At 39.6% G+C, this 14,674-nt stretch overlaps 2 protein-coding genes and 1 long non-coding RNA gene across 8 annotated transcripts in view; 1 reads left to right on the top strand and 2 right to left on the bottom strand.

The window, feature by feature from the left end:
- Positions 1-3,935, bottom strand: part of mtfr2 (mitochondrial fission regulator 2) — a 32,089-nt gene extending 28,154 nt beyond the window's left edge. Inside the window, exons 1-2 of one of the 2 annotated variants that reach the window (XM_073056311.1) lie at positions 3,767-3,935; positions 1,463-1,558 (exon numbers count right to left, since the gene is read on the bottom strand). The gene's annotated coding sequence lies outside the window, so the exon portion shown is untranslated. The remainder of the gene's footprint in view (positions 1-1,462; positions 1,559-3,766) is intronic. The other variant, XM_073056310.1, reaches the window with a different exon arrangement.
- A 6-nt stretch (positions 3,936-3,941) lies between these two features.
- LOC140733244 (uncharacterized) lies at positions 3,942-9,024 on the top strand. The gene is made up of 2 exons (XR_012100247.1): positions 3,942-4,319; positions 8,431-9,024. It is a non-coding gene; the product is annotated as an uncharacterized lncRNA (long non-coding RNA).
- Positions 9,025-10,808: 1,784 nt separating this feature from the next.
- LOC140733241 (bcl-2-associated transcription factor 1-like) overlaps positions 10,809-14,674 on the bottom strand; it is a 43,421-nt gene continuing 39,555 nt past the window's right edge. For all 5 annotated transcript variants that reach the window (XM_073056304.1, XM_073056307.1, XM_073056306.1 and 2 more), the window contains one exon: positions 10,809-11,230. Coding sequence is in view for 2 of the 5 variants with exons in the window: in XM_073056307.1 (XP_072912408.1) it covers positions 11,216-11,230 (15 nt within the window). In the remaining 3 variants the exon portion in view is untranslated. The remainder of the gene's footprint in view (positions 11,231-14,674) is intronic.

Here is a 14,674-nt window from a genome sequence, read left to right as displayed (position 1 = left end):
ACACCAGTCATCCAGAGTCCATGATTGGATGAGGACTAACCAATCAGGAGGGTCGAACGACAGGTATATCTACAACCAGACTAGACTTGCCTAGGCATCATCCCTGATGGAGATGGCAGAGTTTGTCACCGAAACATTGGTTAAAATCAGTACCTGTACCCAGCTGGAAGTCCATGAAGAGTTTATTCTACACTTAAAATGTAATTAAAAACACTCCATAATCAATGTTTTTTTATATATTCAAACACAATGAGAAAGTGCACTTCATTACATTTCATTAAATGCTTAACAAAAGTTAGGATGTTAGGATGTGTTTTATCACATAGCCACATTCTACAGCAAAGAAAATACAGTAAATGCCCCCCTTTGAAGTTTGATTCTAGCAGTGCCAATTATTGACCATGAAAACAAATTAAATGCTTTGCCATTCAGCTCCTTGTCCTCTCTGCTGTTCATGACATTTACCTCAGTACCATTTTTCCTGCACTAATCCCTTATCCTTTGATTCCCTTAAGTATTGAATAAACTTAATGACAATACCTTCAGTTTCCTTAGACAGAGAATTCCAAAGGTTCACTACCCCTTTGGGAAAGTAATTTCTTCTCCTTATTCCTCATCTTCTTACTCCTCCACCTGTCTCCTTACACACAACCCTCTCAAATCATAAAGCATAGGCACAACCACGTCTATGTTGACCATCGAGCATCCATTCAAAGTAATAATTCCAGCACTTGGCTATAATCTTCTTTTGCAGTTCAACCGCTCAGCTATTAACTTCTAAAATATTCTGCAAGCCTCTGCTTCCACCACCTCCCCAGGCAATGCATTCCAGATTCCAAGCAATCTTTCTTACTATCTTATCTGATTTCCTCTACAGCAATCAGGTTCACACCTCAACCTCCTCTGCTCCAAAGAAAATAAACCCACCCTATCCATTGTCTCCTTCCCAAAACACTGCCATTTTCTCCCACCTATCCACCTTCACATCTCATTGAAACACATTGGATACCTATGGAGCTAAACAGAATAAATGCTGAGAAGTGTGTTGAATCATGGGACGTGGTCTCAGAACAAGAGTGTGGTCATTTATTATTATAGGAAAAATAAATCTCTCTCAAGAAATTCTTTGCAATTCTTTGTCACAGAGAGCTGTGAGGGTATACTTAAGGCTGAATTGATAGATTTCTTAACAATATGGATAAAGGTGAACTTGAAGAATGCTGGATCAACTGGCATCCCATCAAAAGGCAGATTAGGCTCAACAGGCTGAATAGCTTACCCCTGTTCCCAATTTTTATTTTTTAGTTTTCACCCTGCCCTCCCATTTTCCCCAGCTCTCTTCACTTCCACCTTTCCCATCATCCTTTCTTTCCCCATACAACCCCATCCCCAACATCCCAATCCCTTTCCCATTTCTCACTGCCTTGTTTAAGGAAGAGAGTAAACGTGAGAAACTACAAACCTCTGTGCACAAGATGCTAGAGCCAATAATAAAGGAAGACATCGTCTGTTCACATTGAGAAACTTGGCCTTCAATATTTATCACCTATATTAATGTCTTGGGGTGAGGCAGGAGCAGGAGAGAGAGAATACAAGTTATCCAAGTTTGATACCTTGAGAGAGAAAATAACTCGCTGAGAATATTTGGACTCTGCAACAGGATATAGGTAGGTTGAGTGACAAAAATCTGGTAAATTGCATTTAATGTAGACTTCCTGAACTTTGGTAGGAGGGATCAAAAGCCAATATCTAAGTAAGAAATATACAAATTAAGGAATATAGAGGAGTCTGTCTTTATGCACAACACACTAAAAGTTAACATGCAACAAGTCATGACCTTATCGTGATGCAAATAGAGTTTAGAAATAGAGAATTGTTACTACTTTTGGGCAAAGTTTGGTGAGACTATAGTGGGAATCTGTTTTGATTTGGTCAATTTACAAAAAAAAATACCAGGAGTGAGGATGTACAAAAGAGATACATTAGACCAATTCCTGTGATGAGAGTTATTCTACGTGAGCAGCGAGATGTTAGATCGACATTTGGTCCTCAGAAGAATAACGGATGATCTTACTGAAGCCAGTGTGTGATTGTGCAGGGGGTATAAGAACAGGTGTCCCAATAGGTGAATGGGGCACAGGATTACGGTTCCTAGTGTGATATAGGGGCAGGAACCAAGGCCTTAATGAGTGAAACACACACGGTAATATCATCTACTGAGCCAGATGCCAAACATTGCTGAATCAGAGCTGTACAGCACAGAAACAGACCCTTCTGCCCAACTCATTTATGCCAATCTATTTACCCATCTACATTAATCCCATTGGTCTAAATTAGGCCCTTAACCTCTATATCTTGCCTATTCAAGTGCCTGTCTCAACACTCCTAAATGTAGTGAATGTATCTGATTTCACCACCTACTATAGCAGCATGTTTTAGGAATCAATCACTGCAAAAACCTACCCTTCATATCCCATCTAAAACTTTTTCTCTGCACCTTAACCTACACCCTCTTGTTTTCGATTCTCCTACCATGGGGAAAAAGATTCTAACTACATACATGTTGGGGTCAGCTACTCCAAATGCAGCCTCCTCTACAACGGTGAGACCTGATGTAAATTAGGGGACCACTTTGTCAAGCACCTCCTCTCCATCCACAAAAAGCAGGATTTCCCAGTGGCCAACCATCTTAGTTCTCATCTCCATTCAAGTTCTGTCAATTCGGTCCATTGCCTCCTCTTCTGCCATGATGAGACCACACACAGGTTGGAGGAACAACCTCCTACAATTTTTTCTCAACCCACCATTCCCTCTTCAATTCCCCATTCTGGCCTCTTAGCTGTTCTCACCTGCCCATTACCTCCCCCAGTGCCTCTTCTCTCCTTCCTCCCTTTCTCCCATAGTCCATTCTCCAGCCCTTTACCTTTTTCACCTATCACCTCTCAGTTTATTCCCCACCCGCAGACTTCACTTATCACCTGCTGAAGAGTTTTGGCCCAAAATGTCCACTGTACCCTTTTCCATTGATGCTGTCTGGCCTGTGAGTTCCTCCAGCATTTTGAGTTACTTAGGTTTCCAGATCTGCAGATTTTCTCTTGCTCACCTATCACCTTCTAGCTTGTCGTCCTTCCTCTCCCCCCCCCCCCCCCCCCACCACCACCACCTTCCTTTTCTGGCTCTGTCCCCTTCCCTCCCAGTCATGGCTCAAAACGACCCTTCATTTCCACATATGCTACCTGACATTTTGTGTTCCTCCTGCATTTTGTGTGTGTTGCTTTGAATTTCCAGTACCTACAGAATCTTTCACTTGCTACATTTAAATCTGAAGTCCAGTGGAATTAACACAAAAAAAAGGAACTCAGATCAGGCAGCATCTGTGGAGGGAAATAGTCGATGCTTTGGGTCGTGGCCTTTCATCTGGATTCGTCCATTTCTCAGATGTGGACTGACTATTGAATTCCTCCAGCGCGTTTCTGTATTGCTTCAGATTTCCAGCATCTGCAGTCTAATGCGTCCCCAGTGTGCACACTGCAATTTCTTCTCTGAAGAATCCCTTAAATTCTGCACACCAGTAGACGTTGTGGGCATTTAAAGAGACCATGGATGCCGTCTGAAAAAGCAACTACAATGAGGGAGGGCTTGGGGAACAAGCAGAGGAGAGCATAAGCAAGTCCACCAGGTGGGCTCGGCTTGCGAGACAGATATCTTCCTCCTGCTCCGATTTGCGGATACCTGCGTTCCTTCGAAACCCCTACCCTCAACCTACCTTCACCTCCAGAGTCGGCCTCAACTCTTCCTCCGAAGAAAATTCAAATTTCGAGCCAGTAACCGAAGGAGAAATACCCGGCAGTGAAACCTCGCGTGATCCGTCACTTGGACCGGAGATCGAAGCGGACCAATGGGGAAGCGAGTTGTTGCGAGGAGGAAGAGGAAGCGCCGTTGCTCGCGGTTAGCAGCCAGGCGTGGTCGACAGCTCTTTTCCACCAATGCTGTTGGACTTTTACAGCATATGATACTTTTAAATGCAGTCTTGGAAATCTGAAAGGTTTTACATTTCGTGTTTTTTTTTAAATCTTACTTGCTTGCAGTTGTTCTCAGTGCAACGACCAACGATGTGTGCAGATCTGTCCTACCCGGAGAGAACAAAATTGATCAAGTATAATGCGGTGAATTACCATCGAATCTGGCGCACTAAACAAAGAGAGATGTGGGATGTAGGCGGAACCCACTCATTGATGCAGTTTGGTTTAACCAGGACTACTTGCTCCAGACCTCAGCACAATCTTGGTCCAGTCCTGGACCAGCGGCGAATTCCAGAGGTGAGTCAAGAACGTAAAAGATTTATGCAACAGTCCATCTGGCCCTTGAATGTGTTCTGTAACTCGTAGATAACATAAGGCACTTTAGTTAGTGCTGCTTAGTCAGAGACACGGAATCAATTTTGACTGTGACAGCTCGATATTTCTCCAGGTACTCTGGTTTCGATCAACAAACCAAATACGTACTGTAAGTTAACAAATTTCACGACTCATGCAATGATAATAAACCTGATTCTGATTCTAAATTAAACTTACAGGTGGCATAGTAGACAACAGTGTCTAATCTAAGGCAAGTACAGTATATCCCTTTCTAAATAAGTAGACGAAAACATGGTATTAGGTTTCACACAATTGCTGTTATTACGTAATAGAAGATGGTTTGGGACCCTTTGGCCCATCTTATCCATGCTGACCGTTGGCCTGCGAGCTAGCCCCATCGTCTGAATTTGTCCCATAGCCTTCTAAACCTCGCTTATCCTTGCACTTATCTGGATGGTTTTTAAATGTTGCAAATGTGCCCTCTTCAACCACTATTTGGCAGCTTACTCCAAATACACACATACCACCTTTTGCATAGAGATGCCTTTATGGTCCTTACAAATCTTTTGCTTCTAATCTTAAACCTGTACCTTCTTGTTTCCAGCATCAAGCCCGGCCCCCTTCACCCTGTCTGTGCCCTCGTGATCTTATCTACCGCTATCAAGTCATCTCACAAACTCCTACTTTCCAGGGAATAAAGTACTATTCAACAGTACCTCTCCTTGCGATTCAGACCCACAAGTCCAGATGCCGTACTTGTAAACCTTTTATGCATTTTATGTTTGATAACATCTTTTCCACAACCGGATGACAAAAACTGTACCCAATACATCAAGTGCAACTTCAACATCTTGCATAACTGCAATTCCCAACTTCTATACTCAGTGCCCTGACTGATAAAAGTCAGCAAGCGAAACGCCTTCTTCACCGCCACAGTATAATTGCCGATTATACAAGGACAGGTGGAGGAGTGAGTAGTGTTGAGGAAAGAGCCAGCAGAGAGACTTAGATGGTTTAGGGGAATGGGCAAAGAAGTGGCAAATGAAATACAATGTTGGAAATTGTATGGTCATGCACTTTGGTGGAAGAAATAAACGAGCAGACTATTACTTAGATGAGGAGAGAATTCAAAATGCAGAGATGCAAAAGGACTTGGGAGTCCTTGTGCAGGACACCCTAAAGGTTAACCTCCAGGTTGAGTCGCTGGTGGAGAAGGCGAATGCAATGTTGGCATTCATTTCTAGAGGTATAGAATATAAGAGCAGGGATGTGATGTTGAGGCTCTATAGGGCACTCATGAGACCACATTTGGAGTATTGTGTGCTGTTTTGGGCTCCTGATTTTAGAAAGGATATACTGACATTGGAGAGGGTCACAGAAGATTCACGAGAATGATTCCAGGAATGAGAGGGTTACCGAATGAGGAATGTCTGGCAGCTCTTGGGCTGTATTCCCTAGAGTTCAAGAGGATGAGAGGGGATCTCATAGAAACATTCGAAATGTTCATTTTTAAAATTTTCAACTTTTTTAATTGATTTTTTTAAAACAATGAAGAGATACAAATCAGGAGAATTTATATCAAATACATAATGCAATAAATGTACAAAACAACGAAAGGGATGTATACTGTCAAAGTCATGTAAATATTATATTGAGCTATTATGTTAATGTTATGAAATGTTAAAAGGCCTGAACAGATTAGATATGGCAAAGTTATTTCCCATGGTAGGGAATTCTAGGACAAGAGGGCACGACTTCAGGATTGAAGGACGTTCATTTAGAACAGAGATGCTGAGAAATTACTTTAGTCAGAGGGTGGTAAATCTGTGGAATTTGTTGCCACAAGTGGCCGTGGAGGCCAAATCATTGGGTGCAGTTAAGGCAGAGATAGATAGGTTCTTGATTAGCCAGGGCATCAAACGGTATGGGGAGAAGGCAGGGGAGTGGGGATGACTGGAAGAATTGGATCAGCCCATGATTGAATGGTGGAGCAGACTCGATGGGCCGAATGGCCTGCTTCTGCTCCTATATATGGTCTTGTAATCTAATCTTCCAAACATATATCCTATGAGGAATTATGTCAAGAACCTTGATAATGTCGATATAAACAACATCCACTGCCCATGTGCTCAATCTTGTACTCTTGCATTTACTATAAAGTTTAACCTTGTTTGCCACCTTAATTACTTGTTGAACCCACATGCTAGTTAGTCATCCTACCAAAGATATAAAATCTAATTTCTTACACTATCTGCCACCTTTTAACCCATTCATTTACCTTTCTAGAACATGTCCTCTTATTTTCTGATGTTTAGCAAAAAAATGAAGAATTAGACTTCGTAAATTTGCTGATACAACCATTGATGGTAGAATCTCAGATGGAGATGAGAGGGTGTACAGGAGCAAGATATACCAACTAGTGGAATGGTGTCACAGCAACAACCTTGCACTCAATGTCAAGAAGACGAAACAGCTGATTGTGGACTTCAGGAAGGGTGAGACGAAGGAACACTTACCAATCCTCATAGAGGGATCAGAAGAGGAGAGAGTGAGCAGTTTCAAGTTCCTGGGTGTCAAGATCTCTGAAGATCTAACTTGGTCCCCAACATATCGGAGCAGTAATAAAGAAGGCAAGACATACTGTACTTCATTAAAAGTTGGAAAAGATTTTATATGTCAACAAAAACAGTCAAAATCTTCTATAGGTGTACCGTGGAGAATATTCTGACAGGCTGCATCACTGTCTGGTATGGGGGAGGGGGGTTACCGCACAGGACCGAAAGAAGCTGCAGAGGGTCATAAATTTAGTCAGCTCCATCTTGGGTACTAGCCACAAAGTACCCAGGACATCTTTAGGGAGTGGTGTCTCAGAAAAGCAGCGTCCATTGTAAAGTACCCCCAGCATCCAGGGCATGCCCTTTTCTCACTGTTACCATCAGGCAGGAGGTACAGAAGCCTGAAGGCACACACTCAGAAATTCAGGAACAGCTTCTTCCCCTCTGCCATCTGATTCCTAAATGGACATTGAACCTGTGAACATTACCTCACTTTTTCAATATGTATTCTTTCTGTTTTTGCACAATTTTTAATCTCCAATATACATATACTGTAAATGATTTGCTTATTTATTTTTCTTCTATATCATGTATTGCATTGAACTGCTGCTGCTAAGTTAACAAATTTCACACCCGTGCTAGTGTTAATAAACCTGATTCTGTTTCTTAGTACCTTCAAGGTCATTAATATATAAATAGCCAAGATCCCAACACTGATCCTGAGAAATTTCTCTAGTTACATAGTCATTTTCTGAAAATGATCTGTTTATTCCCAATTACTATTTTGTGTTTGCTAGTTGATCCACACTAAAATGAATTTCTGCATGCTTTTTTGGAAATTCAAATGCAATTACCAAACTGGCTCCCCTTTGCCTCCACTAACTTTCATCAGACCTACTACACATTGCCAAGTCTTCCTGTTATTTTAGTTTCCCCAACAAATGTTATGGGTGAATGACTCTGCTTCCCTGTTTTATTTTCACTTCCTTTCATGTTTAGCAGTATTGATACTCAATATTTTCTGATACATTGGAACCAAACCAGATGGAGTATGATCTGAACCAAGTATTTGTTTTCTGCAGAACCCAAGGATGCATAATAATGGATGTAAATGTTATCTTACTTTGATTTTAATAGCTGCCTTTAGGGCAAATTTTCTTAAATGAATCTAAGACAAAATCTGCATCTTTGGGGTTTCAGATATTTAACTATTCAGATAATGTGAATGAAGTGATTCCTTCCAACACTAACGTGAGCATGAGGGAAGTCCTGTTGATTTCATATGAGCAGGAGCACCTACTGTTGCTCCAACCAAGGCACAAAGGACATGAGCAGAGCAGGTCGTATGGGCTTCAGACAGGCTCACAATGCCAGTTTCGGTGAATTGCAAAATGAAATCACTAACCATATCTTAGTAGGCTGAATGAAAATGGCAACACTTGAATAGATAAGAGTACTTTGAGTAAAGAGAGAATAATCAGTTTTGAATACTTAAATCATGTACTCTCATTTTATAGGTCACGATTTCCCTTATCGTGGTATTGAAGTAGGAGAAATCCTGAATCTGCCTGATAATCTTCCTAAAGCTAAGCCAAGAAAACAAGCTATTTCACCAAGGAAAAAGAATTGGGATAAAGGATGACACTTCCACGTGGGTTCTGAAGTATCCACCGAGACCAAATGAGAATTGCGGGCACTTCTACATATAGTGTAATGGCATGGGCATGCAGTTTTGCATCCCCATGTAGCTTAGGAGGTGGTGAGATCCAATTACTTTTTTCCAGGCTTTTCTCTGGTCACAGGTTACATCCATGGCCTTCAGGATTTGTAGTTAATTTAACATGAATTATTCTTTTCTAAAATGCAAAATGACTGAAGTTCTGGACACCTGTAAGCCAGGTAGGGTTAAAGATAGAGGGGTGAAGGTATTATATCAATATCTTAATGGTTTCCACTTGCAGAAACTTCTTATAGTAAACATTTATATATTCCCTTGAGACAGTCCCTTAGGATTGAGGAGCATATCAAGGCCTCACTAGCATTCTCCTAAAGTCTGAAAATCATTATCGTTATTCCTCAGTCCTATCCTAATAAAGTGTACAATACACTCAGTGGCCAATTTATAAGGTACACCACCTGTTTATTAATTCAAATATTTAAGCAGCCAGTCATGTGGCAGACACACAGTACATAAAAGCATGTAAACATGGTCAAGGGATTTAGTTGTTCTTCAGATCAAACATCAGAACAGGGAGGAAGTATGATCCAAGCGACTTTGTGTAATGATTTTTAATGCTAAACACGGTAGTTTGAATATCTTAGAAATTGCTGATCTACTGGGATTTTCATACACAGCAGTCTCTAGAATTTACTGAGAATGGTGTGAAAACAATGAACATCCAATGAATGGCAGTTCTGGAGGTATAAACACCTTGTTAATGAGAGAGGTGAGAGGAGAAGTCCAAACAGGCTCAAGCTGACAGCAAGGCAATAGTAAGTCAAGTAATCTCATGTTATAACAGTGGTGTGCAGAACAGCATCACTGAATGCACAACATGTCCCACACCGATGTAGATGAGCTACAGCAAAAAACCACAAACATACATTCAGTGGCCACTGATTGTAGATTTCCACTGTTCAATGTGGGAAAGTGTTGTGGGGAGGTAGGGTGGCTCTCAATGGCAACACAGATGTTGCTATAATAGTCACTGCATTTCTTACACTGTTAGTGACATATATTTTCCCCCATGGTTTAATTACATCATGTCTTACCTGGTGTATTTTTATGTTTGGGCTTAATTTGAAAATCCACGATGACCGTCAAACACCTATTTATACTAATAATATTAATCCCATTCGTTCTCCATACATTACTGTCTCACCTCAGATTCTATTACTCACCTATATTATGGACAATATTTACAGTAGTGATTAACCTATCAACCTACGTATCTCTACAGTGAGAGGATACCACAGCACTCAGATTCTCAACCCACATGGTCACTCAGAAAACATGCAGTCTCCACAGGGAGGAGCCAGTCACAACTAAAAACAGGTCTCCAATCACAAACACAAAATCTACAGATGCTGGAAATCCAAGCAACACACTCAAAATGCTGGAGGAACTCAGCAGCTATGGAAAAGAGCGAACAGTCGACATTTTGGACCGGGATCCTTCATCAGGACTGGGGAGAAATGAGACGTCATAGCAAGAAGGTGGGCGGGGGGGGGGGGGGGAGGAAGAAATACAAGGTGGTAAGTGATAGGTGACACTAGGGGGTGGGGGATAGGGGTGAAGTAAAGAGCTGGGGAATCTGATAGAAGAGGGTAGAAGACAAAGGAAGAAAGGAGAGGGAGAGGAGCACCAGAGAGGGGTGATGGGCCGATAAGGTCTCTGATGCTGTGAACCATCAATTCTATTTGCTGCACCAGTGTGCTGCCCATGTACCTAGTTATTTTAAGATTCTAACTACCTGTATTCTATTCAATTAACCATACAACCTATCACTACTAGTTCTTTTGAGTAAATTATAACTATAGAAATGGTTCTAGACTTCATTTCTCCTAACACTAAAGAATCTTGCACTGTATCCATGCATATTTTGACAGCTGAATCTGCAGTCTGATATCTGTCTAATTACATGATTTGCAACACCCAATGAAATCTACACAATATGTTTGAATTCCCAAGTAGTGACAATTAATTTACATACTTTATCACTTTATTTTATGAACCCTACTTATTTTGCATGAATGCAAGCAAATAATTATCTAACTGGACAGAAACAAACACAATCAGCCTAACTTTAACTAGTGAGAAGTTACATAAGAGCACCAGAAATTCATTGGCTGGACTGAATGATAAACAATATACAAGAAAGAGACCAGACAAATGTTTCAGTAAGCAGATATTATTTAGGAAGCAGAGAACAAAAGAACCAAGGATAGTCAATGACATTGAAAAACATGTTTTTCTCCAAATGCAAGATGTTTATTGTCTAAAATGTGCTTTTATGCCATACATCAACCAGCCATGCAGTTATCAGCATCTAAAAAAATACTGCTATATACTCAATAGATAGTTAGTAGCCAACAATTAAGGCAGACAAGTCGCACATTTGTACCCTTCAAAACTTGAAATTTTGAATTCTGGTTTACAAGACTTTACAATTAATGTTAGAAATTAATTTAAAGGCTAACATCTTACAATAAATCAAAAGGTGAGTAAATAACAGGAGATGGATAATCCACTCGTATAATTCCAACCAAGGGGCTCATTTCATTTTCTGTGGCGAAACAGGTTTAAATGTGGTGTTCCTGTGAAACAAAAGGAAAAACTGAATGCATGCAGAATTATACTGAGTACCATCTACCACATTTAAGTTGTTGAATTTGAAGTTTTCCATTGTAATAGTTGGAGGCATTATTTTCTTGGAATTTATTTTCAAGATTTAAATCTCCCAGTGTGTCAGTGTACAGAATTAATAGTTCAACGATGTCTAAACCCTAGTTATAAGTATTAATGGAGCTCGCACACTAAAACTATTTGCTGCTGTCTTCCAACACACTTCATCCGATAATCTGAACTTTTTAAATGATTTTTCCATCATTACTACAGTTAAGTATAGTGATGTTTACCCATGGTCATTCTCTTCAACAGTTATAAATCATTACCACACAAATTTGAGCATGATTCTTGATTATACTAATTGCTATGAACAAGAAAAATTCCAACTTATTCAACACTTTCCCATTGTAATGACTATGTAGTTAATTATTGAAATGAATATAAAACAACCTGTTTAGTTTTACAGTAAACATGGTTAAAATGATGGCAAACAATAACAATTAATAAAAAGTAAAGTACCGGTACATATTTTGTCAAATATTCCAGTCTTATCAATAGCCGACCAATATAATTCAGTACAATAAAACACTACAATATTGCTGAACAGATATTTAAATAAACTCAACCCTTGAGAAATATTGGATAGCTAGTGCGAAAAAGATACTGAATAACCATTATTTGGAGTTAAAAATTCAACACTATTGTCTATTGTTAACACAAATGTAACTACATAATTGCACAATATTACCAGCACTTAAATAATTACTTTGAACTAAGAGACACGTTAATGTAACTTTACCAATCTATGTGTACTGTAGCATTTTGTTATCCCTATTTTACAAATTTATTTATCTTCTAAACTTTATAGTAAGTAGGTTGCCAAACATTCAATAGTGCAGCACATGCTGCTAGATCCATTGTGTCAAATGTAATGCTGATATGTTTTGAACAATATGCCCTCAAAGTAAGTTCTTCCCACCCACCCCCCCCCCCCACAAAAAGACAGAAAACCAACAAGCTTCTAAACGTTGTGGTACTGCAGTAGCTTCCTACCCCTCCCATGAGGCAAATCCAAAACTGGGACCTAGAAGGCAGTGGTTGAGTGAAAGAACTGAGAAATTGAGACTAAAAATATGAGCACCAGTAAATGAATTAGTATTGTAGATAAATAACAAATGCTAAGTGAGGATAAAGAAGAAGAATGTGTGAGTGTTTCAGGAGATTCATGTGCTTCAATATTGGTAGGTCAAATATGGGCAGAATATAGAATTAATGGTAAGACTCTTGGCAGTGTGGAGGATCAGAGGGATCTTGGGGTCTGACTCCATAGGACACTCAAAGCTGCTGTGCAGGTTGACTCTGTGATTAAGAAGGCATATGGTGCATTGGCCTTCATCAACCGTGGGATTGAGTTTAAGAGCCAGGAGATATTGTTGCAGCTATATCGGACCCTGGTCAGACCCCACTTGGAGTACTGTGCTCAGTTCTGGTGACCACACTACAGGAAGGATGTGGAATCTATATAAAGGGTGCAGAGGAGATTTACAAGGATGTTGCCTGGATTGGAGAGCATGCCTTATAGAGTGGTGGAGGATAAGAGGTGACCTGATAGAGGTGTATAAGATGATGAGAGGCATTGATCATGTGGATAGTCAGAGGTTTTTTCCCCCAGAGCTGAAATGGCTAACACGAGAGGGCATAGTTTTAAGGTGCTTAGAAGTAGGTACAAAGGAGATGTCAGGGGTAAGTTTTTTTATGCAGAGAGTGGTGAGTGTGTGGAATGGACTGCTGGCGACGGTGGTGGAAGCAGATACAATTTAGGGTCTTTTAAGAGACTCCTGGATAGCTACATGGAGCTTAGAAAAATAGAAGACTATAGGTAACCCTAGGTAATTTCTAAAGTGCATACGTGTTCGGCACAGTATTGTGGGCCCAAGGGCCTGTATTGTGCTGTATGTTTTCTATGTTTCTAATATATTGAACAGCAAGATGCTGAAGGACCAACTTGTACTATGATGGTAGGAGGAGCCATCTTGTAATTCTGCTTTTTAAGGAATCACCAAAATACCCTTATTTCCTCAACAAATCCTTTAAGTATATTTAGGCTGCTATGTAAATGAAGAAAACATTAGTTTTGGACACATGCTCTGCCTAGTTTTACTATGTCACAAACAAATTTTGAGCAGATACAGAGTTCTTTGCATATTTAAACTAATCTGCTTCTACTTATGGCAACCATCTAATGAATCTAGAAAATAATTAGGATCAATGTGACTAGAATATCAAGCAAACATTAGTATAAAATGAACTAATGTTACATTCTTGTCAAAAGGCTAAATTTTATTTCAATTTTCACCATTGTATATAAATAATACTGGTTTTGACCGATAGCATATGCCAAAATTTGTACAAGGGATGCTAACTGCAAATTTGGCATTGCAGACTATATAATATCAAAAATAAGCTCTGAACTTTGTTTATATTTGTAGAAACATTACTGATAAATGATGCCAGTCATACCAACTTAAGTTTCCAACACGATTAGATATCATAAATAAATCAACAAATTGATAACCCCATTTTCACACACAAGGTTCCCAGACAATTTACATCTCTGAAAATGATCATTCCCAAGGTTACTCAAAGGTCTGCTAGTGTTGTTGCTGTTTCAGAATGTGATACATACCACAACAGCTAGTATTTAGTGAGCTGTGAACTGTATTGTACAACTATCAGATCATTGTGATACTCTGCACAAACTCCAATTGACCTTAAGCGAGCATCTCATGTTTTGGAAACAACATGACCGTGGAATATTTTAAGCTCTGGACAAGAGTTAAACATTGATGACAATAAACTGGATTGAATCTTATGAATTGAATCTTGGAAATCGTTCTGTTGTTATTCAAAACAAGTTACCAATTTTCAAAGTTCATGCAAACATTTGTCTAAATGATGTGAAGACAGTCATGTTTCTGCTGACAAGGCATGAACATATCTTAGCATTACAGCCTAAAAACTACTGTCTGCATAAATCCTTAACTGAATTCAGATATAAGATTGTTGAATTACACTTACGAAACATACCTAAACATGGTATACCACTACCTTTATATATGGCAAAATTCTTGATGAATAGTTATTAATAACTAAAGTTTATTTTATCAAACTGAAATAATCTTAATTTGAGCCCTGCTACCAGTGCTCTCCCTTCGATGGATAGATCTCTGACAATTACCTTAAAGGATGACTAAGATTTCTATTTGGATGGGTTTGTGGGTTGGACTACCTTTCCTCCCAAATTTAGGTGAAAGTGCAGTGAAATACATATATAAAGAAAATAATGCTTGTCTAGGCATCTTTAAATACAAATCTTAGAAAATCCAAGCATTAATCCAGCTCTCATCAAAAGG

The sequence above is a fragment of the Hemitrygon akajei genome, chromosome 9, assembly GCF_048418815.1.
Source record: "Hemitrygon akajei chromosome 9, sHemAka1.3, whole genome shotgun sequence".
Taxonomy (NCBI): domain Eukaryota; kingdom Metazoa; phylum Chordata; class Chondrichthyes; order Myliobatiformes; family Dasyatidae; genus Hemitrygon; species Hemitrygon akajei.
This window is presented reverse-complemented; position numbering and strand designations above follow the sequence as displayed.